Source organism: Balaenoptera borealis (genome assembly GCF_965194805.1).
Source record: "Balaenoptera borealis genome assembly, chromosome: 16".
Classification (NCBI taxonomy): Eukaryota; Metazoa; Chordata; class Mammalia; order Artiodactyla; family Balaenopteridae; genus Balaenoptera; species Balaenoptera borealis.
Window position 1 is genome coordinate 87,759,419 of NC_138872.1, and position 26,343 is coordinate 87,785,761.

The following is a 26,343-nucleotide window of genomic DNA, read 5'->3' on the forward strand; positions in this document are numbered from 1 at the left end:
TCACCAGCATCCAGACCAGCACAGACCCGAGTCCCCTCCCAGTTCTGCCCTCGGCCCCGACCTCGGCCTGTGGTGTGTCAGCGGCCGCCCCGTGTCCATCCGCCATGTCTGGCTGGTCTGTTCCGCTCTGTGTGTGAGGGTTGCCCACATCGTCCTGCGTGCAGACCTTCCCTTTCGCTGACGCACGGTCCTCCGTGGGGGACCCCCCCGCCCTGTGTGATTCGGGTGCGATGGGTCACGGTTCTGAGTTCCTGGCCTGGGACGTGCACTCGCTCACCCCAGGGTCCTGCCGAGGGTTTCCTCCACGTGGGTGCACCCTGCACCCTCCGAGAGCATGGGGTCTGCAGGCCCTGGACCCTCATCTGTTCAGTGTCGACTGTGCATCTCACTGCGGTTTTCACTGTTTCTTTGGTGAGTAATTTGAGCTACTTTTCACATGTTATTGGCTCTTTGATATCTTCTTTTGTGATGTGTCCGTTCACATTTTTTGCCCATTTTAAAAACTGAATTGTCTGACTTTTTCTTGTTTATTTGTATGGGTTCTTTTTATGTTCTGGATGTGAGTCCTTTGTCAGATTTATGTGTTTCATGTATCTCCCACTCTGTTGGTTCCCTTTTTACTCTTTTGATAAATAGAAGTTCTCAATTTTTATAAGTCCAGTTTATTTTTTTTTTCACTTGTTTAGCCCGTTTTGAACCTTGTTTAAGAACCTTTGTCTACTCCCGGGTCACAAAGACGTCCCTATATTTTCTCCTAAAACCTTTGCGTGTAGATTTGCCGTCACTCAGGAGTGATGTTTGTGTGGTGTGAGGTCAAGGTCAAGGTCATCTGGGCATCCAGTTGACCCTGCAGCACGTACTGGGGAGACCATCCTTTCCCCACCGGCCCTTAGCACCTGCCTCGGTCACTGCAGATTTGTAACGTGCGGTGATGCCTCTCCCACAAGGTCGCCACAGCCGCCCTGGGCCCTGGGTTTTGCGTGTGGATTTCAGGCTGTTCAGCACCCACTTAATCAAACGCTTGCCCTGATGTCTGGCCCCCTTCACTCTCTGCCGGGCTGACCTTGTTCCCCTGTGGCTGGCGGGCTCCTACCAGCCGGGAGGGGAAGAGGTGGGATGTGTCCACAGACAGTTGAGGGTCTCGTCAACTTGGAGGGGAGCGTAACCGGGTGTGCCCGGTGACTTCCTTCCAAAGGGGACAAGCGCACTTCAGCCAGGGGTCAAGGTCACCTTGGTAGCGTGGAGCCTCCACACGGTGTGATGGGAAGGTACTTGACCTCTGGGGTCTTCCTCCTCTAACCCTTGACCCCAGGTAACGGTGAGACAAGTGTCGGCCACATCCCGGCAGCAGGGCATCTTCAGGACACCCGCGCGGCACCCTCCACCCTCTGAAGGTCAAAAGCCCTGAAAACCACCAGCCCGGAGGAGCCACGGAAATCGGACAGCTAAAAGTCCCGTGGGGTCCCGCAGGATGGATCTGGGCACAGAAAAGGGCATTTGGAGAAAACTAAGAAAATGTGAAGGAAGTAGGGAGTTCAGTTAGGATGGCGTCAGTGTTAGCTCTTGAACTGTAACAGACGCACGGCACTGATGTCACGTGTCGGTAACGGGACCGTGTCAGGCGTGTGGGGACTCTGCTTTAGCGTCACAGTGTTAGTTAAGTTGGGTTTTTTTGTTTGTTTGTTTTTAAATCTTAAAAAACGGGTCCCACTCTTAAAGACCGTGAGGCAGGAGGGTCGCCGAGAGGCTGGCGAGAACCCAGAGGCGTTAGGGTGTTTGCTGATGGTGTCTGAAAGCGCCGCAGTTTGAAGAGACCTCGCTCCCGGTAGCTGGTACTTGACGAGACTCAGAGAAGCGGGCTCGTGTGCTGAGTTCTGACGATGCTCCGAAGAGGCGTTGGGTGGGCTTTCTGCTTCCTCCCCCGTTGACCTGAGGCCGCAGCCCGGGGGGGGGACGGGGACCCCGCAGGCCGGGCTCGGGCTCCCCTTTGCGCTCGCTCATGAGCGGCTCTGACCTCCTGCCTGTGGTCCCGCAGGGTGACTACGACCAGAGCAGAACCAAGGTGCTGCACCTGAGCCTGAACCCGGCCGGCGCGGCGAGGCAGCGGCTCCACGAGGATCGACAGCAGCTGCGGGAGGAGTGCGAGCGGCTGCGAGAGCTGGTCCGCGCCCTGGAGGCCGGCGGCGCCGTCCCCACCGACCTGGAGGCCGCCGCGGGGCTGCCCTCGTCCAGGGAAGTGGCAGGTAGGGCCCTGTCCGTCCGTCCGTCCGTCCGTCTGTCTGTCCAGGCCGCACAGGCAGCCAGGCCGTGGGCATCCCCGGGGCTGTGCGGGAGGCTTGGTGACACAGGCGCGGTGAGGACCAGATGGCTGGAGCCCTCCGACCCCTGAAACAAGTTAGTATCGTTTATCAGTTTATACGTGTGCCATTCATCATGAGTAAACCCAATACTCCGTGGAAGCGCGGGCCATCTTTCACCACCTGAGTACATTTCAGGGCCCCCGCGAGCCCGCTGCAGGGGCCTGTGAGGAGCCCAGGAAGCTGCCTTTTCTATCACGCGGGTCCCGCCTGCTCTGCAGTTCTAAGCCAGGGCCACAGCCTCTGACCTCGCAGCTCGTCTCTCCAGGGCAGTGCAGTGACCGCCGGGTCACCAGGTCCCGCGCTAGTGCAGAGAGAGGCCGGTCCATCAGTGCCAAGGAGGGAGGGGACCCTCTGGAGGCTCCATTTTCCCAGGGGTCACCCAGTCCGGCCCCATGGGGAGGCTGGGGCCCAGGGCCGCCTGGGGCCCCTCTGAGCTGTCGGAGGGTGCCCAGCGCTACTGCCCACGGGTGGCTGGGAGGAGGGCTCTGCTCACTGCCCCCTCGGTGAGGTCCGCAGGGCGTCTGCGTCGAGAGGGCCAGGCTGCTGTTTGCTTGCCGTTTGCCGCGTGCATTCCTGAGTAGCTTTTCCGCTGGGAAGCCCTTCCCACTTCCCCTTCCCGTGTTTGTCATCTGCTCCCGCGTGCCCACTGCGGTTGGAGTTGGGAAGTGGGCGCAGCCGTCCTCTCTTCTGGAGCAGGGGTCTGTGCGTTGCCCGTTGCCGGGGTCGTAGATGTAGCCCCCCTCCGGCCCATCTGCTTCCACCGTCTACCTCGCGTGGAACCAGCCTTTCTCGAAGTGCCTGAGGTCAGCGGTCACCGCCCCGCAAGACCGTGGAGGTGGGAGGCCGCCCTCAGCACCTGGCACACGGGCTCTGTGAGGCCAGGCGCTCGGTCAGCCAGGCCTGAGTTTGAGCCCCAGCTGTGCGCTCCCTGCACCACCCGCGACCGCGAGGCTGAGCCCGGCCGTCCCGCGGGAGCCACGCTCCATCCCTGCTCCCTGGTGCTGTTCCGTCCTTCTCCGTCTTGTCCCCATTCCCATGGCGTCCTGAGCGTGTCGTGGTCCCAGGACCCTCGGCCCAGTGTCCTCTGTGAGATGGGGGGTTCGTGCACCGTCGTGGGTTCAGCTGTGACCCCACGGTGCGGAATCAGTGGGGTTTGCCAGCCTCCGCCTGAACTCTGCGCCGCTTGGTTTTCCAGGATTGCGGCTGGCCTTCAGTTGCTTTCCCGAGGTCGCGTGCTGGGCTTACGGACAGTGAGCACGGACGTGTCGTGTGAAGTGCACGCCCTCCTGCGGACACGCACGCTCACACCCGTTCACACCTTGCGCCGGCCTCTCCCATCTTGTCTTCAGCGGGGGCGATGGCCTCTCTGCAGGGCTGGCTCGGAGGATCAGAGCATCCAGACACGACGACGACGGGAAACGTGCGGAGGCGAGCCCAGGACAGAGCTCTCTCCCTCCCGCAAGTTGGAGCAGAGATGGTTACTGCCGCAGCGCGAGGCCCCCAGAGCTCAGGACCCCCGCGTGCCACCCTTGGGGTCCTGCTTTGCTCTCCTGGCCGTTCAGCTGGCCCTCCTACACAAACTCCTCACTTTGCAGTTTTCATTGGCAGCAACCAAATGGAGAGAATCCCGGCATCCCGGCCCGCAAAGCACAGGCCTTCCATTCCTGGGGCAGAAACAGAGCCCCCCGTGCCGCTTGGACTGGTCGTGTTGGCTGCCTGGGTGCCCCCGTGGCGGTTCTGCGGCCAAACCCGGGCTCAGCCGCAAAGACTGCCATGAGGGGGCACAGGTGGCCGGCGTCCTGCCCTCCCCGGTGAAAGCCAGGAGAGGCCTCTTACGGGGTCCTCAGCAAGTGGGCGGCCGAGCTGTGGTTTCCAGGTCCGCATTCCTGTTTTCTCCCCGTGTTCCTTCCAGCCACAGCTCCCAGCCCCTCTTCTCGAGCGGCCTGTGTGTCCTTGACCAATTCACAAGCTGAAAATGCAGACGCGGGCACCTCGAGGTGGGTCCTTACTCTGTGAAAGGACTCGTACCATCTAACGCGACAGATCATTTACCCAGTGAGGTCTGTCACTCCTTCCGACCAGTGGCTCTGTGCTCCGCTCTGGGGACACAGCTGCTCGGAGCCTCACGAGGGCGCCGCGACACGTGCCCACAGACGCTGTGGGCATCCACGCAGAGACGGCCAGTTGGACCGTCCTCCTTGAGGCCCCACAGCAAGAGGGACAACAGCAAACCTTTGGAATCCGGACAGTCGGCGGGCGGGGGTGGTCTAATGGTGAGCAGACTCAAGAAAACAGAATCTAAGCAGCTGCAGTCGAGCCAGGACCCAGGCTGACTTACGCCACAAACCTCCCCAAAGGCCCAGAATTGGCAGCAAGAGGCACTGCGGGAGGGACGTGACCGGCTAAGCTCAGGAGGATTAAGGACGCTTGCTTGGGGGTGTGATCAAGGGGCAGGAAGGTTCCCAGATCTTCACCCAACCCTGCGTGGTGGGCCGTGGCCTCTCTCCCAGCAGAAGTGAGAAATGGAAGTCCACACAGCGGTTTCTTCTCCTGGAGCAGCCATTCCCAAGGGGTGGTTCCCAGGCGGGCAGCAGGCGCCCCAGGAACACGTGGGCCATGCAGGTCCTCGGGCGCCGTCTCAGGCCTGCGGGGTGAGAACTCGCGGGGGGCGGCGCAGCGACTCCGGCGGCTGGTTCTGCGGGCAGCCCACGTCCTCCCCCATGTCTGTGAGCTGCGGCTCCGGAGACGGTGTGGACAGGGCCCATCCAGGACGAGAGCCGGCAGCGGAGCCGAGGGATGGGGCCGGTGGATGCCCAGACGCCCCCGCCCACCCCTCGCCCTCTGGAGCCTGACCAGCTCCGGAGGAGACCCGAAAGCACTGACCCTGGAGGCCCCGTAGGCAGCCGGCCGGACCCTGGGCTGAGCTGACAGGCCGGGAGGACCCACTGCTGGCTGTGACCAGGGAGCCAGAGCGACAAGTAGAAAAACGCACCTGGAGGGCGCAGGCCACCGGAGTGCAGGGAACCTCCAAAACACTGTGTCCTCAGGGAGACGAGGACCGACTTTCAACAGCAAAACACAAACAAGAGACTTCAAATTTTTTCAAAATGAAAAACAACAAACTTCTGGAAGTTAGAAATATCCAGGAGTTAAATGAAAATCTAAATAGCGATTTACGAGATAAAATTGAGAAGGTTTATCTGAAAAGCAGAAGAACAAGGCGACGAGCTGGAAAGCAGGAGAAAAAAGCTGAGGAACCTCGAGGAGCAGTCCGGTCTGCGAGGTCCGCCGAGTCGCAGGGCTGCAGGAGAGGCGGGGTCGCGGTCACACCGGCACCGTGCGGCGACGAGGCTGTTTCTGTGTGGGTAGACGAAAGGGCCCCCCCAGGGAAAAGCGGGTCACCTGTCAAAGGCCAGGGATCAGAAGAGCTTCCTTCTCAGCAGCAGCCCTGGCGCTGGAAGGCCGTGGGCACTGCTCCAGGTCCCCAGAGGAGCCCGGCGGCAGCCCCGGCCCGGCGCCCGCGCTCCAGCAAGCCCGGAAAGGCTCACCGCGCGCCCCGTCGCAGGAGGCTGCCGGAGGACGCGCCCAGCAGAGCGAGCAGGAGACCAGCAGAGGAGACGAAGCGCAGAGAGCCCGGGACACACGGCGGGAGGAGCGCGCCCTGGCTGGAGCGGCTCACAGGCTCTGGGCCGACGTAACCGGCCCGCGTCTCGGGGCATCGTGGCCCAGGCCTTGCCATGCCGCGTGCCCCGCGCCCCTGGGCCCGCTGCCCTGGCTGCACGGAGCCGCCGCCCTGCCCGGGGCGCCCACCTCACGCCTCCTGTTGACGCCTGCTGCCACCACAGGGTTAGGAAGCTCCCACGTGGGTCAGCCAAGAGGTTCGGCCGCGTTAGCGATGGGGGCACAGAAAAGTCAGCGAACGGAAGACAGGACAACGTCAGCTCCGGGGAGGGCAGGACGACGTGCAGGAAACAGCGAGGAACCCTCGTCTGCTACAGCCCAGCTCCAGCAGCACCTACCGTCCTAACGTCCTGGGTCCCGGGAGGATGGTGACGGGAGGAGGGGCACGTGCGAGCGGGCAGGGCGTCAGCCACTTAATGCCAAGGTCATCGGAGTCGGTGGCCGGAGGAGGAGAGGACCTGCGGGGCGTGACTGGGCTCTGAACCACGTGCGTGGGAATGAAAATGAAGCGTAAAGTTTAAAACAAAGCCCACGGCAGTCATGTGACGGCCTGGCGAGTGCCAGCTCCACAGAGGCTTGGGCCGGTCCTGTGACGGAGACGGGGCAGCAGAGGCTAAGGACAGAGGCCAGAGCCTCGTTTAGGAGCTGCGTGGGCCCAGTGGGGCCGGGGCGGCAGGGTGGAGGGTGCCCTGTGCTGACCTGTCCTGGGCTGGACCCAGCGGGCTGGCGGCCCACCAGAGTGTGGGCGGGAAAGGAGGAGTCATTCAGTCACCCCGCCTCCCTCTTCGTGGCACCAAGAGGAGGGCGGCCCAGTCAACCCCCGGGATCCTCGGGGGAGCGTCCCCGCTGAAGCCACATGGGCAAGGGAGCCCCGCCGCCAGGTTTGCAGCCTGCAGTCACCCCCAGCCTCGCTCCAGGGGGTGTCCAGCTCTTGCAGAAACCCTGTGGCCCTCCGTCCGCGCTCTCAGGCCAGCCGCACGCTCCTTCTGTCAGCCAGTGGAGCAGCTGAGGCTCGGGGCGCTGGCCACTCCCCACAGTTCAGGGTCAGCCCCGCCCCGGGGAGCCCTGAGAGCGGCCAGGTGCCTCGCTGGTGGCTCTTGAGCGCCCGGGAGACAGATGCCGGTGGCGCTGCCATAGCTGAATCGGTGGCTGGCCTGTGGACTGAGCGCGGTGATGAGGCGCTGGCCTCTGTGGAGGCGAGGCCACACGTGTCTATTTCCGCCTTGCCCGGCAGAGGCACAGTTCGGCAAACTCTCTCCCCGGGCCCCCACATCTGCCTCAGTGCCCAGGGCTCCAGCAGCGGGGCCAGGCTGCCGGGCTCTGAGCTGTGACCTGCCTCCAACCGTAGAAAGAAATCTCAGCACGTGGAGGCCCCTGACCTCCAAAGACGCGTCATGGAGAGTAGGGCACCAGCAAAGGCCCCGCCCCACATACACCACCCGCTTTCCCCTGTGGGCCTCGCGGGCCAGCCTGCCCCACCTCTGGACGGGTCCTGTCTGCCGTGCACACAGTGTGGCCTTCGAGCCGGGCCTGCAGAAGACCCCCGGGGGTCGTGTGGGTGGGCGTGCTCTCCGCGGTGGCGCGAGCACGGAGCTGGGTGGCCGGGGTGGAGCCGGACTGGCAGCAGAGGGTGCCCCCCCTCCCGAGGACTCCGGGCTCGCCGCCACCACACCAGGAGCCGCTCCGGGCGCCGGGGACCCCAGCCTCAGGTGACTGCGTTCCGACACGCAGGGGACGCTTGTCTCCGGGCGTTCCTGGACCTTTGATAGAGGAGTCACTAAAGAACCCCTGCCAAGGCCGCGCCTCGGCTGGCAGGAGCCTGAAACCTCAGCCCCCAGCACCGGCTGTGCTCCTTGCATGACCCCACACCTCACCCCGCCTGGGCCGGAGAGGTTCTTCACTGCGGTTTAATTAGGTAAAGAATTAATATTAAAATCTAATCTTGTCAGAGCGACACACGGAAGGCAATCAAGCTTGTCTCTGCCTGACTGTGCGCAGCTGATCCCGACAGGTCCCTGGAGGAGGGACGCCGAGGCCCCTCGCTGGAGCCCGTCCGTTCTGCCCAGGGGGGAGGGCGCCTCTGCAGCAGCTGCGCTGCCTGGGCTTCGTCTTGGTTCTGCTTCTCTCTCCAGACGGGGGCTCCCCCCCTTCCCGCATCAGCTGGCGCCGGCCCGACAGGGTGAGGACGGGGCGGGGGCCAGCTGGGCTCTCCGGATGTGGGGCGTGGCGGGCAGGCCTCTCTGAGTCGCTGCTGTCCCCCGGGCCTCCGTGAGTGCAGGTGTGACGGCAGCTGGGGAGATAGCGCGGACTCGCTGAGGCTCCGGAAGCCGTAGCACCTGCTTCCCGAGCCGGCAGCCACGCAGGGGCCGGCTGGACGTCAGCAAGGGAAGAGCCACGGGAACGAGGCGGCCTCAGAGCAGGCCCTGGGTGTGGGGATCGTGTTTGTGGGGAAGGGCACCTGGCGGGAGCAGGCCGTCCTGGATTGGCACTCGCTCGGGAAGGCGTCACGGGGAGCAAGGAGGCCCAGACAGCTGCAGGTCACTGGTGAGGGCGCTCCACGTGGCTCGGCGCCCGGCACGAGGTGATGGACTCGGGGTTTGCTGTGGCCCCCGGTCTGGCTGCCCGAGGCTTAGAGGTGGCTGTAACGTAGATCCGAGAGCTGTGCTCGGCTCAGGTGCTGGCCTCTGGCCACTTAGAGCCTTTGGGGAGCAGTTGAGAACCCCCAGCCCGCAGCGAGAGGAGTCCTGCCCTGTGCTTTCCCCAGCTCGTCGTCCTCAGCTGGAGGGACGGCCTCTGAACAGGCAGGAAGACCGCGGGAAAGTAGGAGGCAGAGGCGAGAATCGGGAATTGCGCCCCGGCCCGTTCCCGGACGGATGGGTTACCGGGAGAGCAGGTGGGCCTCAGGCTTCCTCCCTGCCCGCCCCAGCATAACAGCGTTGCCGTCCGCACCCGTCACCTCCCAGCCTTGCAGCAGGTGGGAGGGAGGCCTGCTGGGGTCCTTGAGGCACCGTTGTCTGGCCAGCCCGAGCCGCACACGCCGGGTGGATCTTAAAAGCACTGCGGAGGCTTCGCACCGAGCTGATGTCGGAACCTGAGCCCACAAGAGGGTGGGTCAGATGCAGCCAGACACCGTTAGCAAACCTGAAAACCGAAGACCGGAAGCAACTGTGCGTGTTTCTGTGAGCGTTAGTGCGTTTCTTCAGGGTGGGCACTGGGGGCAGGATTGCCGGGCCACGTGGTTAGTGGGCCACTGGCTTCGTAGCCAGCCATGGGCCCCGCGCTCCCACCGGCACCGGGGTGGGGCTCCGCGGCGGCACCAGGGGTGGGGCCCTTGGTCACCCTGAGGTGTGTGCGGTGGAGTCCACCACGTTTTAACTGGCATTTCCCTGACGGGTGAGATGTGGAGCATCTTCTGTCGCGTGTTAGCCATTCCTGTATCCCCCTGGGTGGGTGGAGTCTGTCTTCAAGTTTTTGCCCATTTTTTGTTGGATTGTTGTCTTTGGCTTGAGTTTGGGGAGTTTCATTTCCTAACAGTGTCTTTCTCAGAGCAAACATTTTTTTAAATTATTTATTTATTTATTTTTGGCTGCGTTGTGTCTTCGTTGCTGCACGTGGGCTTTCTCTAGTTGTGGCGAGCGGGGGCTTCTCTTGTTGCAGAGCACGGGCTTTAGGTGATCAGTTTATCTCTTATAGGAGTCAGATCTAAGAACTTTGCCAAACCCGAGGTCAAGACCCTTTTTTTAATATTTTCTGCTCTAAGTCTTTTAGTTTGCATTGAAATCTGTGATCCATTTTGTTAATTTTTGCATATGATGTGAGATTTAGGTTATGGTACTTTTTTTTTTTTTCAGCTGCGTTGGGTCTTTGTTGCTGCACGCAGGCTACTCTTTGTTGCGGTGCATGGGCTTCTCGTTGCTATGGCTTCTCTTGTTGTGGAGCACGGGCCCTAGGCGCAAGGGCTTCAGTAGTTGCGGCCCAAGGGCTCAGTAGTTGTGGCTCACGGGCTCTAGAGCGCAGGCTCAGTAGTTGTGGCGTACGGGCTTAGTTGCTCCGCGGCATGTGGGATCTTCCCGGACCAGGGATCAAACCCGTGTCCCCTGCATTGGCAGGCGGGTTCTTAACCACTGCGCCACCAGGGAAGTCCCTCGAATTTTTTTTTTAATTTAAGATTTGTTTGGTGGCCAAGACTTGTGAGCCACCAGATGTCCCGTGTGGACCTGGTAAGAATGTGTATTCTGTCTTTTGATAAGTACGTTCAGACAGTTTACATTTAATATAATTTCTGCATACGTTTGGATTTAGGCCTGCCATTTTACAATTAGTTCTGTTTGCCTTCTCTGTATTTTATTCCCATTTCCTCATTTCTACCTATTTTAAGATTATTTGAATTTTTTTAGTATTACGTTTTGATTTATCTTAGTTTTTTAATTATGTTTCTAGGTACTTTTTGAAGTGACTTCTCTAGGGATTACCATATGCATACCTAACTTTTCGCAGTGCACTTGTAATTAATATTTTACCACTAGAGGATGATAAGATCCTGGAATGTCAGGATCTTATCACGACACACGTCTCCCACGCCCCCTCCCCCTGTATAGGGCTCCTTTGTATGTACCCACTGTAAAATGTTATAATTATTGATTTTAATTGTCATTCATATTTTAAAGAACATATGGGGAAAGAAACAGTTCATGATTTTTACCTAGACGTTCAGAATTGCTGTCGCTCTTTCTTCATTCCTGAAACAGGTTTTCCTCTGGTATCATTTCCTTTTGCTGGAAGAGCTTCCCTGGCATTTCTTTTAGGGCAAGTGTTCTGGAAACAAACTCTCATGGTTTCCCTTTGTCTGCAGTGTTTTTATCTTGCCCTTCTTCCTGGAGGGTATCTGTGCTGTGTATGGAGTTCTGGGTCAGCGGTTTTCTCTTTTCTCTGCCTTCTGACCTCCATGGTTTTTGATGAGAAAATGTAATCATTCAGATCATTTCCTTTCTGTGTGAAAAAGAGAGCTTGACGGAAGCATGCATCAAGTCGGACGGTAGGTGTGGGTGATGGTGAGGGGACGGAGGACACACGGGCACCCAGCTGGGGGTCAGCGTGTGGTGTGACGGACGCGACGGACATCCCGGGTCGGGTCGGGGGACAGGATCCTGCGGCCTAGTGTCGGGCAGTGCCGCTTCCGGAGAGACTGAGGACGTCTCGTGGCCGCTCTCCCCACCCTGCCCCAGGCGCCCGAGGGTCCCGACGTCTCTGTCACCTGAGGTCGGTGCCCGTTGGCTGGGTTCTTCCCAGCAGGTCTGCGTTCTCCTGGTTTTTCATGTGCTGCTTGGTTTCCAATTGTGTCCTGGACATTTTGAACATTTTCAGGTCTTTGTGAAGTTCTGGAGAACGTACATCCTGTGGGTCTGGCTTTCAGCAGGCATCTGCCAGGTGGGCCAGTCAGCAGCTCCCGCCACCTTCCAAGGGCTGTACTTCTACTGTCAGTTCAGTTTCAGAGCCGTTGCTGTGCTCCTCTCAGCCGTTGGGTCCTGGGCAGTGGTCTGGCCCACGGTCCAGGCCTCACGGCCCTTCAGGGTCAGAGCCCCACACGCCCAGCTCAGAGGTGACTTTCGGGGTCCGCGTGGCACAGTGGAACGTGGAATTCCCTCTCCCTCAGCTCCGACGTTCCCCGGTTCCCTAGGGCCCCCTTCACAGGCCCCTGGCCAGACGTTAGGCCTTCGCGTCCCTGCCCTGCCAGGCCCTTCCCACGGCCGCAGCAGTGTCCACGGCCACCGCCAGCAGGGGACAGAGAGGAGGGCAGTGGGGACTCCCCCCTCTCCTGGGGCCACAGCCCTGCGCATAGAGAGAGGGTCCTCCCTTGAGGGTCTTGGCACCTGTCCGGCCACAGCCGCGCCTCCGCAAGATGGCCTGGTGCCGGGACAGTACAGGATGAGAACAGCCAGGAGAGTGGGCCTCCTCCCACTTCCTTCTCGGGCCAGAAAGCAGGGCTTCTCCCCACTCTCTCTGCATCCACACCGAGTGGAACCAGAGTCCAGACAACCACCACCACCTCAGGACACTCAAAACTATAAAACTCACCCAATATGCGGTAGATAGTCTGAATAGTCCTGTAACTATTGAGCAAATCGAATCCATAATCAAAGCTTTCAAAAAACCAACCTTCACTGGTGAACTCTACCTAACAGTTAAAGAAGAATTAACACCAGTTTATACAGTCTCTTCCAGAGAATTGAAGAGAGAGCACTTTTCAACTCCTTTTATGAAGCCAATATTAGTCTAATTTCAAAATCAGTGACAAGACAAAGAACAAAACCTACAGGGATTTATTTGTTTGTTCCAGGAATGCAGGGCTGATTCAGCCTTCAAATGTCAGTTGATATAATCCACCAAATCAACAGGATCAAATCACTTGGTGGAGTGAAAGCATTTGACAAAATTCAATACCGATAAAAACTCAGCAAACTAGGAAAAGAGGGGAAGTTCCTCAACCAGATGCAGCTCGTCCACAAACCCTCCATCTGACATCACACTTATGGTCAGAGTCAGAGCTTTTCTCCTAAGGTCGGAAATAAGGCAGAGAGGTCCACTCTCACCACCCTGATTAGATGTACTGCAAGTACTAGACAGGGCAGTAAGGAAAGGAAAGGCATGCAAAACTTTTCCTCTTTGCAGATGACATGTTTGTCTACATAGAAAATCCCAAGGAGTTAACGAAACAAAACTAACTAATGAAGTGAGTTCAGCGTTGATTTTTGTGTATTGATCTTGTATCCTGCAACCTTGCTGAATTCACTTTATATGATATGTGTGTGTATAACATGTATATGATATATACTAGCAGTGAACATGTGGAAACTGAACTCTAAGACATTATACCATTCCTGTTCACTCTCCCCAAAACGAAATTCCTAGGTATAATTCTAACAAAACACGTAAAAGAGCTATATACTGAAAACGACAGAGCATTGATTAAGAAGTCAGAGGATTTCTAAATAAATGGAGAGACACACCACATTCACGGGTGAGGGAGGCACCGTCGTGAAGCTGTCCTTTCTGCCCAAGCTGGTTCAGAACTGCAGTTAATACAGGAGAGTCCGCTCTGGGTCGGCGATGGTTGGGATTCTGCTCCGTCCTCAGTCTGCCTGTACTTCTGTGTCCCTGCGTCGGCGATCGGCTGTTCCCTGCTTCCCTCCAGGTGGATCAGTGCCTTTGTGAAAGGCCGGGTGGATTTACTTTCTTCATCCTTCCCAGACCTGGAGCCTGTGACTCTATAGCAGGATCACTCATGGTCACCAAAAGCTGTAAACCACGCAAATGTGCTTTAACCGGTGAACAGACCAACCGCCTGGTGCAGCCGCCCGTCCCGCTGCTCAGCATTGAAAGAGCCAACAACCAGTGTGCTGGTCTCCGTGAACGGTCTGACAGAAGCCCCGAGGTCCCAGGGTGCGGGGCTCTGCGGGCAGACGTGCTGGACAGGGAAGGGAGCAAGTCAGAGACAGACCACCGGGCCGGGGTGCTGGGCCAGGGGGTGCCAGTGGCAGAGAAATGCTCGGGGTGGTGGGCTGTCCCGAGTCTCAGTGGTGTGGCCGTCACACACATCGGCACCTGCGTTAAACCTTGCAGAATGTCCACCCCAAATGTCAGGTTTATGCATATTTAAAATCTTTTTATATAAAGGGCATCTCACTTAATTACTAATATGGAAAAATATTTTATTTCCTCTTTTCTGAAAGGTCTCGTCATGACCAGAGTTCCTTTACCTCTTTTTTTTTTTTCAGTTTGTATAGAAGCTTAACTTCTCGTTCTTCTTTGTGATTATTTTGTATAGAGAGTTTTAACTTATTTTGGAATCTCATCTATTTATTCCATTTAATCTTAGAAAGTTCTTTAGTGATTTGATAAATATTTCTATTTTCTTCTGTGATTTTTTTTTTTTTGGCTTATGTTTTATATTTAAAGATCTAATCTACTTGGAACTTATTTTGGTACGTGGTGTATGGTCAAGATTTAAATTGATTTTTTCCCAGGTCACTAAACAGTTGCCGTAGTGCCATTTATCAGATAATCATTCCTTGCCCTGTAGGTTTGTAATGTGTCCCTATCTGTTTCCATGGTTTCTGTTTTTTTATTCCATTTCTCTGTTGCATATTTTTAGTAATTATAACTGAAAGTATGTTTGAGTATCTGGTGTAGAACATGGCCTTTCCCCCTCATTTAGATTTTCTTACCTGTTTGTTATTCTAAATGAATTTCAGAAGTGCTTTGTCAAGTTCAAGAAAAAGCCATTGAGGATGTGGTTTTTCTTGACACTGCATTGAAGGTATAAATTACTTTGGTAGGCGAATGTTCAGCTTCGTCGCATTCTGTGTCTCTGGGTAGGTGAGGGGACCATCAGGCCTGTGGAACAAAGAGGGGCCCCAGGCAGGGCCCCCTTCTCGGCCAGGGGTCAGGGTGCTCCGAGCCCCTCTGCTGGCACCAATCCCACTCTGGCCGCCGGCCGCTGCTGGGCTGGCTCTAGAAACACGGGGTCCAGGCTGCCTTCCTCCATCAGGTGGGCCTGTGAGTCTCCCTGGTGCTCTGGGTGCTGTTTCCCGAGCCCCGGGTCCCAAGCCCCTCCACCCTCCTCCTCCCGCTCTCAGGCTTCTCCCGTGGTCGCCTCTGCGTTGCTTCCAGTACATAGCCGTGTGCGGTGGGAGGAGTGGGGAAAGAGCCTACGCCATCTGTCTGGTGTAGATAGAAGCCCTCGCGTCTCCTTTGAACAAGGTCTCTGGGACCCTGCCCTTCAGCCCGGGCTCGGGGCCCTGGGTCCCGGTCTCCCCCGACTCCTGCATCCAAGATCGCTCTGCCCCAACCCTGCTTCCCACCTGCCAAACGGCTCACGACCCCGTGTCCCCGTGGGGAGGTTGGCCACCTGTCAGCAGCAGGGGGGCCTCGGTGCCAGGGTGAGGAAAGAGCAGTGCGGGGGCCTAGGGTGCACGCCCCTCAGCCCCTCTGACTCTGGGCGCTGCTCTGCGGGGCTGTGGTCTAACTGTATGCCCGCCTCGCCCAGTGCCGGCCCTAAGGTGTTGACGGGCGGACAGACAGACAGATAGATGGATACAATGTGAGAGAGGCTCCCAGCCCCTGGGGTAGTTGGAACCCTTAGCTTCATGAATTTCTTTTTGTTCAGTTAAGTGAATTTCTGGTCCCAGAGGAAAGGGCCTCTTGAGCCGGTGAGGGAGGAGCTGCCGTAGCTTCCGGGCAGCTGTCCTGGCTTAGCAGGTCCCGAGTCTCGCCTGGTGAGATGCAGAACCGGCCACGCTCACTCCCGGAATGCCCGCTGCAGGCCCCGCTGTGTGGCCGGGGCCAGTGTCTGCCCCCGCTCAGCCCCCTCGGCTCTGAGCTGAGGCTGGTCACCCTTCCGGGCTGTCGTGACTGCATCCCCGGAGCACAGAGCCCACGGGGAGCGGTGACGATGGTGACAGCTGCCATCCTCCAGCCCCATCGACCCGGCCGCGCAGGAGCCTGTCTGTCAGGCAGGATCTCCTCTGTCTGGAGAGACAGGAATGGCCCGAGAGTCCTTGGCCCGGCAGCTGCCCCGACTCAGTCACAGAAGGTGACCAGCGGCTCAGGCTAAAGCGTCCACTTTGGAGACGGGACCTGATCCCCAGAGAAGACCCTGGAAGCCGAGGATGGACGTCGCCAGGTGGCCCGGGCGGCAGAGGTCTTGGATTGCAGCCCCACTCCACCGCCTGGGCAGGGCACGTCCCTCCTCAGTGCCGTGGGCCCGTGAGCCAGAGGGGAGAGGGTCTGCACAGACTCTCCCGAGAGTGGGCAGGGGCGGGGCGCTGCCCTCGCTGGCTGGGTCAGAGCGGGGGCATGTCAGCCTGAGGGGGCGCCACCGCGGCTTCGAGTGCCTGGAGCTGCTGGGCAGTTGGCACCGTCCGCGACGTGTCTCCTGCAGAGCCCGAGACGACCCAGGGCAGGTGGGGGGCCGTGTTCTCGGCCGGCCCCGGGCCAGCCTCGAGGCCACGCTGATGTCCGCAGAGCCCCTGTAGCCCCGGAGAGGAAATGAGAGGGGAAGGTGGGCCCGGGTCAGCCCGCTGGTGTGGGTGCGAGGCCGGGGCGCCAGGGCGAGCCCCCTCCTCGGCTGCTTCCAGACGGTGCGCTTTGTTGCACACCGGTTGGCATTTTAATCACCGTGTCCCTGGCCGTTCCCGCTCCACACTGTTTGTTTATCCTCAGTGTCAGGTAATAAAGGGCAGCGCCATCAGTTAGGCGTTTAATTGGAGTTGTAAAGAAGCCGTGTAATTTAATCTCCGGGTTTGCAGGCAGTCGAGCAGAGGAAGGGGCGTGCCCGCCCCAGTCCCGCGCTCTGCCTCGCCCGCTCCGCGTGAACAGTCCCGGTGGCCCCGCCGCTTGGACTTGGGTCCGCTGTGTCCCGGGCCCCGGGCAGACCTGACGCAGCCTAGCCACCAGCCCACCAGCGTGCCCACCCAGCCCTCCTCTCCACCACTCTGGGGACAGAGACGACGGCCGGGGCGAGGCGGCCCGCTCAGGAGACCGGCGGGTGGGAGCGTCCCTGGCAGAAGCGGCCCCACTGGGCCTCCGTCTAGAGAAGAGCCGTGTCTACAGTGTCAGTGGGGTCCCCGTGTGTCCCTGTCGGGCTCCCAGCTCTCAGCGTGACGCCCCTGCTTGGTGTCCCTTGGGCATCGCAGAATTAGCGCCTTGGGAACTGAACTCCCCAGACTACAGTGAGATCCCGCACACACACCAGTCAGAACGGCCCAGATCCAGGCGGTGACAACAGCAGAGCCTGGCGAGGATGTGGAGCTGCAGGAACCCTCATCCGTGGCTGGTGGGGACGCAGAATGGCACCGCCACTTTGGGCGCCAGCTTGGTGGTTTCTTACCAAACTACCATATGATCCAGCAGTCACTCTCCTTAGCATTTACCCGGAGGAGTGGAAAACTTACGTGTCCACACGAAAACCTGTGACTGCCAAAACCTGGAGGCAACCGAGATGGCCTTCAGTAGGTGACCAGATAAATAAACTGTGGTCCATCCAGGCAGTGGAATGTTATTCTCGCTAAAAAGAGTGGAGCTATCCAGTCATGAAGAAGATGGAGGAAACTTACATGCATGTCACTAAGTGAAAGAAGCCAGTCTCGTATGACTACAACTCTGTGACAGTCTGGTGGGGGGCAGAGCCGTGGGGACAGGAGGGAGATGCGTGGTGGCCCGGGGTGGGGGAGGGGGTGAGTAGGTGGAGGGGAGTTTCAGGGCAGTGAAGGTCTTCTGTGTGACACTGTGGTGGTGAGTACACGTACTACACGTCTGTCCAAACGCATAGGAGGTACAGCACCCAGAGTGAGCAGTAACGTCACCTGTGGACGGGGGTGATTTGTGGTGAGTCAGGGTAGGTTCATCAGCTGTAGCAGATGCACCCCTTCTGCTGGGAGGCCTGTGTGTTGCTTTGGGGGAAATCTTTGCAGCTTCTGCTCAATTGTGCTATGAACCTAACACTCCTCTAATAGTCTCTAGAAAAAAAAAAAAAAGAAAACCTAAACTCCCAGTCTTCACCTGTTTTACGTGTACGGTGACTTTTAGTAAATATACCGTGTTGTGCAGCCGTCCCTACAATCTAACTTTGGAGCGTTTCTGTCAGCCCAGAAGGATCCCTTCTCCCGTTCGCAGTCGGTGTCTGCTCCCGCTGCAGCCCTGTCGGCCGCCGATCCGCCTCTGTCTGTGGATGGGTCCTTTCTGGACACCTCACAGAAAGGGGGTTCCGCAGCACATGGGCGTCTGTGTCTGGCTCCACCGCCTGGTCCTCCCTGTCGCTTCATTTCTCCGTGTCATGGGCAGCGCCCCTCTGCATACACGCGCCGTGGTGTGTGTCCCTAGTCAGCTGGTGCCCACGTGGGTTGCTCCCACTCCTGGGCTGCTGTGAACACTTGGATCCGAGTCTGTGTGTGGTCGTAGGTTTACGTTCCTCTTCGGTGGCGTGGGGTTGCTGGATTCTGTGGTAGATTTAGGTTTAACTCTAAGAAGCTGCCAAGTGGTCTTCCAAGGTGGCTGTGCCGTTTTGCGCTCCCCACGTGCGTGTTCCTGGTGCTTCTGTCCTTCCTAACGTCCGTTCCTCCCCGACCCTGATTAGAGCGTTGTCACGGGGGTGAAGTGGCATCTCGGTGTGCCCGCGTTTCCCTAGAGACGGGTGACGCCCCGCACGTTCTCACCCGCTCACCAGCCGTCTGTGCGTCTTCCCTGGTGAAATGTCTATGTGAATTTTTGGCCCATTTTCCAACTAGATTGTTTTCTTCTAATCATTTTCTTAATGCTGCCTTTCGATACGTACAGGTTTTTTATTTTGATGAAGCCTGATCTGTCCATTTTTTCTTCTGTGCTTAGTGCTTTGTTTGCCCTGAGACATCTTTGCTTCCCCCAAGGCTGTGATCTCCTGCTTTCTCCTAGTAGCTTTTATGTGAAGACCTACGGTCCCATCTGTGAGTTCACGTCCGTGTTGTAAGGGGGCAGGGCTCGTCTTCGCACCCGGGTGTCCGGTGGTCGCTTTGAGAATCAGTCGCTGGGCTCAGCTTTGGTCTAGAGTCTCTGCCACGCGGCCCATCTGCTGCGTCTGCACCAATACCTGCCGCCTTGACGGCGTGAGGCCCCCAACCTCACTGTTCTTTTTGGAGACTGTTTGCATCTCCAGGTACGTTTCTGAGTCGGGGGCCTCCCTTGCTTTCCTTGGACGGTCCAAGCACAGTCGCGCCTCAGGACCTTTGCACTCGCTGTTCCTCTCCTGGGCAGCCCCTCATGCACTCCCTGGCTCCCCTTCTGGGTGAGGTGCCCCTGGCTTGTCCGCACGGCTGCCCCTCTGCCTGCTCTCTTGTTCTCCGTGGTGCTTACCGCCTTGTGGAATACCGCCTGCCTGTCTTCTTCACGTTGTTTGTATCTGTGTCCCTGGTTGGAATGTCATTTCCATCAGGGGTGGGTTTTTACCTATTTGTCCACACTGTGTCCCCTGAGCCTAGAGTGCTGCCCAGTACACGGGACACCCTGGGGTGACTGGCCGAGCACTGCCGGGTACACGGTGCACCGTGGGGTGACCGGCAGCTCTTCCTAAAGTTCTGGTGCCGGGGCTGCTCCCATCATTTGCTGCTGCTGCTGGCAGGGAAAGCGCGGCCCCTGAAACACAGAGGTCTGTCTGTCCCAAGCCTCCCAGGTCAGCGCCCTACGGCCGCCGTGACAAGTCACCACACACTGCGTGGCTTGAAGGGACACAGACTTGTCATCTGACGGTTCTGGGGTCTGAAGTCTCACTGGGCTAAAACCGACAGGGCTGTGTCCCTCCCAGAGGCTCTGGGGAGAGCCCGTTTCCTGCTGATTCTGGCCCGGGGGTGTCTACAGGGGGCTCCGAAAGCCCTGCCGGCCTTGGGGGGGCCCCCGGGAGGATCTCCCTCCCCCTCACCTTGCTGTGCTGGGTGTTTGTGGGTGCTGGTGGTGCTGTGGCTCTTCGTGGCCGGGGGGGGGGCGCCTCTGGAGAGGTGGGAACTGGGCAGACGTGGAAGGAGAAGACGGGGGTGGGCGGGCGGCTGCATTGGTGGCATCTTCTGAATTGTGGTGGTGGGAGCCACGGGCTCTCACATCGTTAGTTGTCAGGCAAAGCCCCACTCCCTGCTCCAGGAGCGGAATTTACACAACCTGGCTTCTGGTCCTGACTCCGCCACCAACAGCTGTGTGTCCTCAGGCAAGCCACTAGATGTCTCAGAGCCTCGGCTTTCTCCTGGGGCAAAGGCTGACCCTGAGCCTGCACCGCCTGCTGCGCTGGACAGTTGTGAATTATGAAATGGGGCCCTGGGTGCTGGGACACCAGGGCCGCTGTCAGGCCGGAGAGGGGCAGGAGGGCCCCCCCTGTCCTTGATGGTGAAGTGTGAACCACCCAGGGGGACCTCCTGCGTCCTCCAGGCCGGGCGTGTGCGTCTGGCACGTTACTTCTTACGGGCAGAGCCCAGGCGCTTTTCGTTGGTTTGCTCCCCATCCCGGACCCCGTCTTCCTGGGAGACGTTCTCCCACGCCTGGCTCTGTTGGGAAGCCTGCATCCTTGCCCCTCCGGATCCCTCGGGGCTGCCTGCCCTGTCCCTGCGCGCCCCGGCCTCCCCTCCTTCCAGAGTCCACGGCCGAGCGGGTCCTGAGGTCCTCTTCCTTTATCTCCTGCCATCCGAGGAAGTCATCCCAGTTTACATCTGAGGCCTAGCTGCACACATTAGCAGGTTTTAATAGACTGCCACGTCTCCAAAGGAGGGAAAGAGAGAGAAGATTTAAAACTCTTGTCTTGCCGAAAGCAGACAGATTGACTCGAAAATGACTCAGTCAATAAAAGATGAGCTCTGAAAAGGCTTCCCTCTCTGAGAGGGCGCTCGCCTTCCAGGGAATTAGTTTTCTGTGAGCCCACTGTCAGGAATTAATAATACATGCAGCGCGCAGAGTGGAGAGAACACCAGAGCCTCCTGCAAACATCCGTCCCTGTGCTCCGTCCCCACCCCGAGCCGGCAGGCCGGGGCCCCACGCACTCCTGTTCACCAGAAACCTCCGCCTCTGCCCAGGTAGCCCCCGGCAGCCCCCTGCAGGGGCACATGGAAGTTGTCGGCCACGCGTTCAACAGCGGGGCTCTCCAGTTCCGTCTCGGGGTCTGTGATGCACCGTAGCTGTCGTGTGCCTCTCCTCTGGGTGGTTTCTGGCTCCGGCACGTGTGTGAACGTGTGTGGATGCATGTGCGTGCGCACGTGTGCATGTGTGAGTACACACGTGTGAGCGTATGAGCTCAGCTTCAGGCGGTTTGCCTTTGACGCTCTGAGCCTCAGTTTCCCCATCCGTGAAGTGGGGATGCACGTAGTGACAACTTCGTGGGGTCATCCCGAAGGCTAAGACGAGCAAGCCCGTGCAGAGTGAGTCGCGTCCGCACTGGACGAGCGTCTCCCATTCCTGCCGCCCAGGCAGCCGTAAGCCGTGCAGCCCAGGTCCCCGCCCTTGTCGGGGTGCTTCAGTCGGGAGAAATGGCTGGTCAGCACCCAAGCAGGTGCATAAGTAACGTCAGAGGGTAGTGAGTTCCATGAAGATACCGAACACGGGGCTCCCCGGGGCCCTGCTGGTGGCCTGGGCAGGAGGCCAGCCTTTGTGACCGAGGTGGTGCCCAGTGTTCGGGGCGGTTCCTCACAGCAGTGCTGGCACTGCCCGGGGGCCTTTGGGGGCCGGTCCCAACCTGAAGGCTGGCTTGAAATCCAGCTTCTCTGCTCTCTGGCTGGGTGACGTCAAGCAGGGCACTGACCTTCTCTGGGCCTTTCCCCACGTCTGTGCCCCACTCAGGGCTGTTTTGAGTCCAGGTGAGCTGCACCAGGCTGTGACCTTCCACCCAGGCTCAGCTGGTCCTCCACTCCCGCAAGAGCCAGCGAGGCGCGGGGACGGGCCGTCCTCTGGGGCCTCGGCTGCTGTGTCTCAGCGGTGGGGGAGGGAGTCTTCCCGAGAACGCGGTGTCACATCAGCGCCCGCCTGTCACCGCGGGGCTCTCCCACCCCATAATCTGGTGGGCTGTAATTGCTGGTGTCTTTTCAGATCATTTCTGTGCACGGTGACAAGCTGCTCGCGCGAGGGAGCAGTTAATCACACAGAGATCTCCGTCCGAGAGCCGGCACCGTGCTTGCCAGGGCGGCCGTCTGCCAGGCTGCCCGTCGGTGGGCACGCGCGCTGCTCGTCTGCATGTAATCCCAGGCTAGCGTCCCCTCTCTCGTGTGAAACGTGCAGCGTCCGGCCCAGCGGGGACCCCGGGCTCGCGATGGGGAGACTGTTCTGGGCCGTCTGGCTGCAGGCGGTTCAAACACAGCCGCCCCCCTGGCGGCAGGAGGCCCTGGCCAGCGGGCGTCAGGGTCCTGGGCCCCTGGCCCTGAAGCCGGCTGCGGGGGACGGTGGTGCCCCGCCGTACCCTTTCTTGGGAAGGCCTCCTGGCTGAGCGGTGTGCGGGGAGGGGAGCCGGGGACCAGGAGCTGCCCGGCCGGCTGGCCCCGGGCCCCTCGGCGCCTGCCAACCACACAGGCTCCGCTCCTCCCCTCTCCTCTCCCGGAATTTGGATCTGGGATGGGAGGCGGCATCCAGGAGGACCGGCAGGAGGCTCGTGCCACATCGGGCGGCAGCCCAGCTCTGCTGTGAAGGTGGCCCGGAGCTCGACGCCCGCAGATGGCCCACCATCTCCTCTCTCTAGGTGGCCAGCCGGGCCAGGGCCCTCACCCGCTCACAGCCCTGCAGTGCCGGCTCCCACGGTGGCTAATAAAATTGCATCAATATTTGATGCCTAATTATTAAATACTTAGAAATGCAACACTGAAGTAGTTTAGAAGTTACCAGACGTGGATAATTCAGCCCTGGCAGCGTGGCCCCGCTCTGGGCCTGAGCAGAACCAGCGCTGCTCACTGCCTGCTGCCTGCTGGGAGGCCCGGGCTGCTTCCCCAGGGGCCCGTCAGGCAGCTGGCTCCGCCACCCGGGGAAGCGAGTGGCCAAGGGCGCCTGAGGCAGCACCGTGGGCGGGCCGCGTGGCTCAGCGCAGCGCCTCTTTCATCCAGGTCAGCCTGGGCTCCGTGAGAAGGCTCTGCGTCGCCCCGACGCTCCTGGGGGTGCTCCCCTACTGGGGCGGGGCCCCTCCCTGGCCTCTGTTTGCCTGCGGGGACCGACTCTCAAGCACCCCATTGCTATGTGGGGGCACGTTTTGCCCGCACCCCCTCGCAGCCTTCTCCCGCCCCGGCCCCCCACGTCCAGCAGCCGTGGGGTCCCGCGCGGCCTTGCTGTCCAGTCCCTGGCTCGGCTCCGCCTACGTGCCCATGGTCCCTGCTCTTTCCCCCTCAGCGCCGGCACCAGCACCTTGAGGCCCACCTCGGGACCTGATCCCACACCCACCATCCCCCAGGGCCCGGAGCGCACCCAGGAACCTGGCCGTGCCCCTGCCTTCTCAATATTCTCACAGCCAGTCTCCAGTTGGGACCCAGCGTTGCCCTCAGGAAGACCCGAGGCCCATGGGCCCAGAGCCACCAGCTGGCTCACCTTTGGCGAGGTTGTTGATGCGCTGTTGGCTGCCAGGGTCCCAGGAGAGCAGCAGGGCCGTGGCCTCGGCGCCAGGGTCCAGCAGAGGCAGCAGGAGGCACTGGTCCCAAGGGCCGACCAGCCTCGGTCTCCCCACCATGGAACCAGTCACTCATCCAGCCTCCTTGTGGACGTGCTGAGGAAACGGAGGCCGCGGAGAACGAGCTTGGTGAGCGTCTGGGAGATGGGCTGCCGTCACTCCCACCATGGCTGCCCCTGCCGTGCGCTGAAGACCCCCTCAGGCTGCGGGGACGGGGTGTGCGTGAACACAAGAGCCAGGGGTGCCCGGAGACCAGAGAGCAGAGGGCGGGGGGTCAGAGGCACCCCGACCGCCTTCGTGGCCTGGAGCAGAGCCGGGAGCTGGTGGTCCTGGCTCTTGGAAGAGCAGACAGTACGCCCCCCGCCAGGCGCCCTGGCCCACCCCGCAGCCTTCCCCCCGGCCGGTCCCAGGGTCCTTCCTCTTGCCCTTCAGGCTGGTGTCCTGGGAGCGGACCCACGTGCACCACGTTGGGAAGCAGCCGCCGGCTCAGCCTGGGCTCAGAGGGCTGCTCTTCCTAATGGGGATGCGTTCGTCCTTTTGTTGTTTTTTTTAAAAAACCTGAAAATCTCAGCATTGCCTAAGTGTTTTTTATTCACTTTTCAGAAAGAAAAATGACTCTGTCCCGAGTCCCCAGAGGACAATTTCAGAAGCTGCTAGCTCCTGACTTCCAGCTCCTAAACAGCACCACTGCAGGAGCCCAGCCTAGGTGGGCAGCCCGCAGGGGCCTGGTCCTCAGCCAGCACAGGGCTCAGTTCCCTGTGCCCGTGACCTGGGCTGGTCCCAGCTCCCCCGCTGTGGCATCTGCCCACCGCTGGGGGGTCCATTTATGGAGTGAGGGTGGGGAGGCCAGTGGGGGGTTCAGTCTCAGCACCAGCCACTCTTGGTGACGTCAGTGCCCCTACCTGGCCTGGGGCCCCCAGGCTGCCTTGGGCTTTCATCACTCATCATCTCGGGGACGAAAGCCCTTTTGGAGCCCCTGTGGTCACCACGTGCCTTTGTCATGACCGTGGTCAGCCGCGGCGAGAACAGGCGTGGGCGGGAGGGGCGGGGGGGTGCGTACCCTGCCTTCTGCCTTGATGCTGAGGGTTTTCCTCCCTGGGACGCGAGGAAGCTGGCGCTGCGGTGGCCTTTCCTCCCTGGCCGCCAAGGGGCTGGGAAGGTCCCGTTCACGGTAATAAAAAACCAGGTGCTGACTGTGGACTTGGAGTGGGGCAGACGCGGCCCCGCCTGCTCCCCCGGGCCTCGTACCCTGTGTCTGAATTCTGTGTGCACGTGACTCTCGGGTCCTCAGGCGGGCGAGGCGCTAGCTCTCTTGTGCACATGAGCGTGCACGGCCATACACATGGGCACGCACACACGCGTGTCCCTGCCTCCCTACGCCCTGTGTGGCTGTCTCCCCTTTGGTTAAATCAGTGTTCAGCACTTGGGATCTTCTGACTCTGTATGTGTCTCTTACGGCTGGAACGCGTGGCGTCTCGTTCCATGGGCCGCGTCTCCCGTCTGGGGCGGGTGTCGTTTTGTCGTTCTGTCCACGATGCGCTGTCCCCTCATTCTCTCAGTCCTGGTCCTCCCCTTGACGTGTCTGATGCCTCTGGAAGCCCCTGGCCGAGCCAGCACCCGCTTCCTGGTGCTCAGAACACAGCAGGCCGCCCGTCAGCTGTAGGCTTGCGTTCTCGTCCTGGGTTCGGGCTCGTTGGTGTGTTCTGAGCCGTCGTCACGCTCTGTCTATTGAACCCGGGGAGACACGGCCTTGGCTTCTGGAGGCTTTTGTGTGGTTTCCTTGATATTTTTTCTGTCCCACCTTCTGTAATCTCTTCGTGTGAGATCCCTATTAGTTGGATGTTGGAGCTCCCAGAATCTTTCGTTTCATCTCTTCTTTACCATTTTCCACCTCTGTTTCTGTGTTTGTCTCTGGGAGGCGTCTTCTGCTCTGTCTCTGAGCCCCTCCGCGGACGCCCACGTGATCCCGACCCCGGCGTGGGGCGGCTCTTCTCTCTTCCGACGGGGTTCGTGATGTTCTGTTCGTCCAGGCTGTTTGATTCTTTACGTTCTGAGCTTCCCGCTGCGTCTGGTGACCCCTGGTCTGTTTCTGTGGAGGACGCAGGCCGCTCTCCGGGGCTCGTCCGCGGGACGCAGAGGTGCGGCTCCAACCGCCTTCCCAGAAGGGCCGCCGCCCAGCTGCTGGGGACGGGGTGGGGGGTGGGGGGCGCTCGGCAGGGAGCTCAACTGCCGGACCTCCCTATTCCCCCACCCCCGCCAGGCGCAGAGAGACACCCGGCGAGGTCACTCCCTCTGGGCCGGCCCGGCATGGTGACTGAGGGCAGGGTGGTGGTGTGGGTCAGGGGGGTGGAGGAGGGCGGCCGCAGGCGACTCCGGGCGGTGTCTTGAAGGTTGGCTTCTCAGGAAGCGAGCGTCTGAAAAGGGCCTGTGTGCGTGAGGTTGGACTCGAGTCTCCTCTCTGCAGGGTTGGGGGGGCCTGCCCTGGGGCAGGAGGAGCCGGGGGTGACCCTTCGCACAGACCCTCAGACCCCCGGTTCCTTGACCGCTCCCACTGCTGTGCTCCGGCCGCCCCCCAGGGCTGCTGACCCGTCTGCTTGTGTCCCCGCCCGCTTCTCATCCTCTGAACGCATGTCTCCCCTTGTCCACTGCTGTCTCCCCTCCCTCTCACGGTCTTTGCAGGAGGGAGAGCAAGGATGGACACACGTGCTCGCGATAAACATGTGCGTTCCACTCGCTGAGTCGGGGGCAGGGGGTTGCTCGTGTTTCAGCTCCTTCAGGGTCGTCTTCTGGGGTGTGGTGGAGAGTTTGTGGAGAAGCGGCACCTTCCACACTGCAGGCTCCTTGAGATGCCTGGGGACACGGTTATGGCCAGAGGACCTGGTCCTCCCTCCCAAGCTCATAGCTGCTGGAGGAGGCGGGCGTCGAGCAAAGAGTGTCTTAAAAGACTCTGTTGTGTTATGATGACCACCATGAAGGGAAAGGTAGTGCCCACTGGGAACAAGGCAGGAGGCCACTGCCCCTCCAGGGGGTGATGGATGGGGGTTAGGGACCACGTGGGAGAGGCTGCCCAGGCGCCCGCCGAGGCCCTGAGGCGGGAGCAGGGCGGCACCTTTGGGGTGAAGCAGCCGGTGCAGGTGGACGTGGAGGGGCCGAGGCCGG

General features: G+C 59.9%; 1 protein-coding gene across 8 annotated transcripts in view; it reads left to right on the plus strand.

Annotated features, from left to right (window-relative positions):
* Window positions 1-26,343, plus strand: part of MAD1L1 (mitotic arrest deficient 1 like 1) — a 330,462-nt gene that overhangs the window by 264,425 nt on the left and 39,694 nt on the right. For all 8 annotated transcript variants that reach the window (XM_082360973.1, XM_082360972.1, XM_082360971.1 and 5 more), the window contains one exon: window positions 2,036-2,243. In XM_082360973.1, coding sequence (XP_082217099.1) covers window positions 2,036-2,243 — 208 coding nt within the window. The remainder of the gene's footprint in view (window positions 1-2,035; window positions 2,244-26,343) is intronic.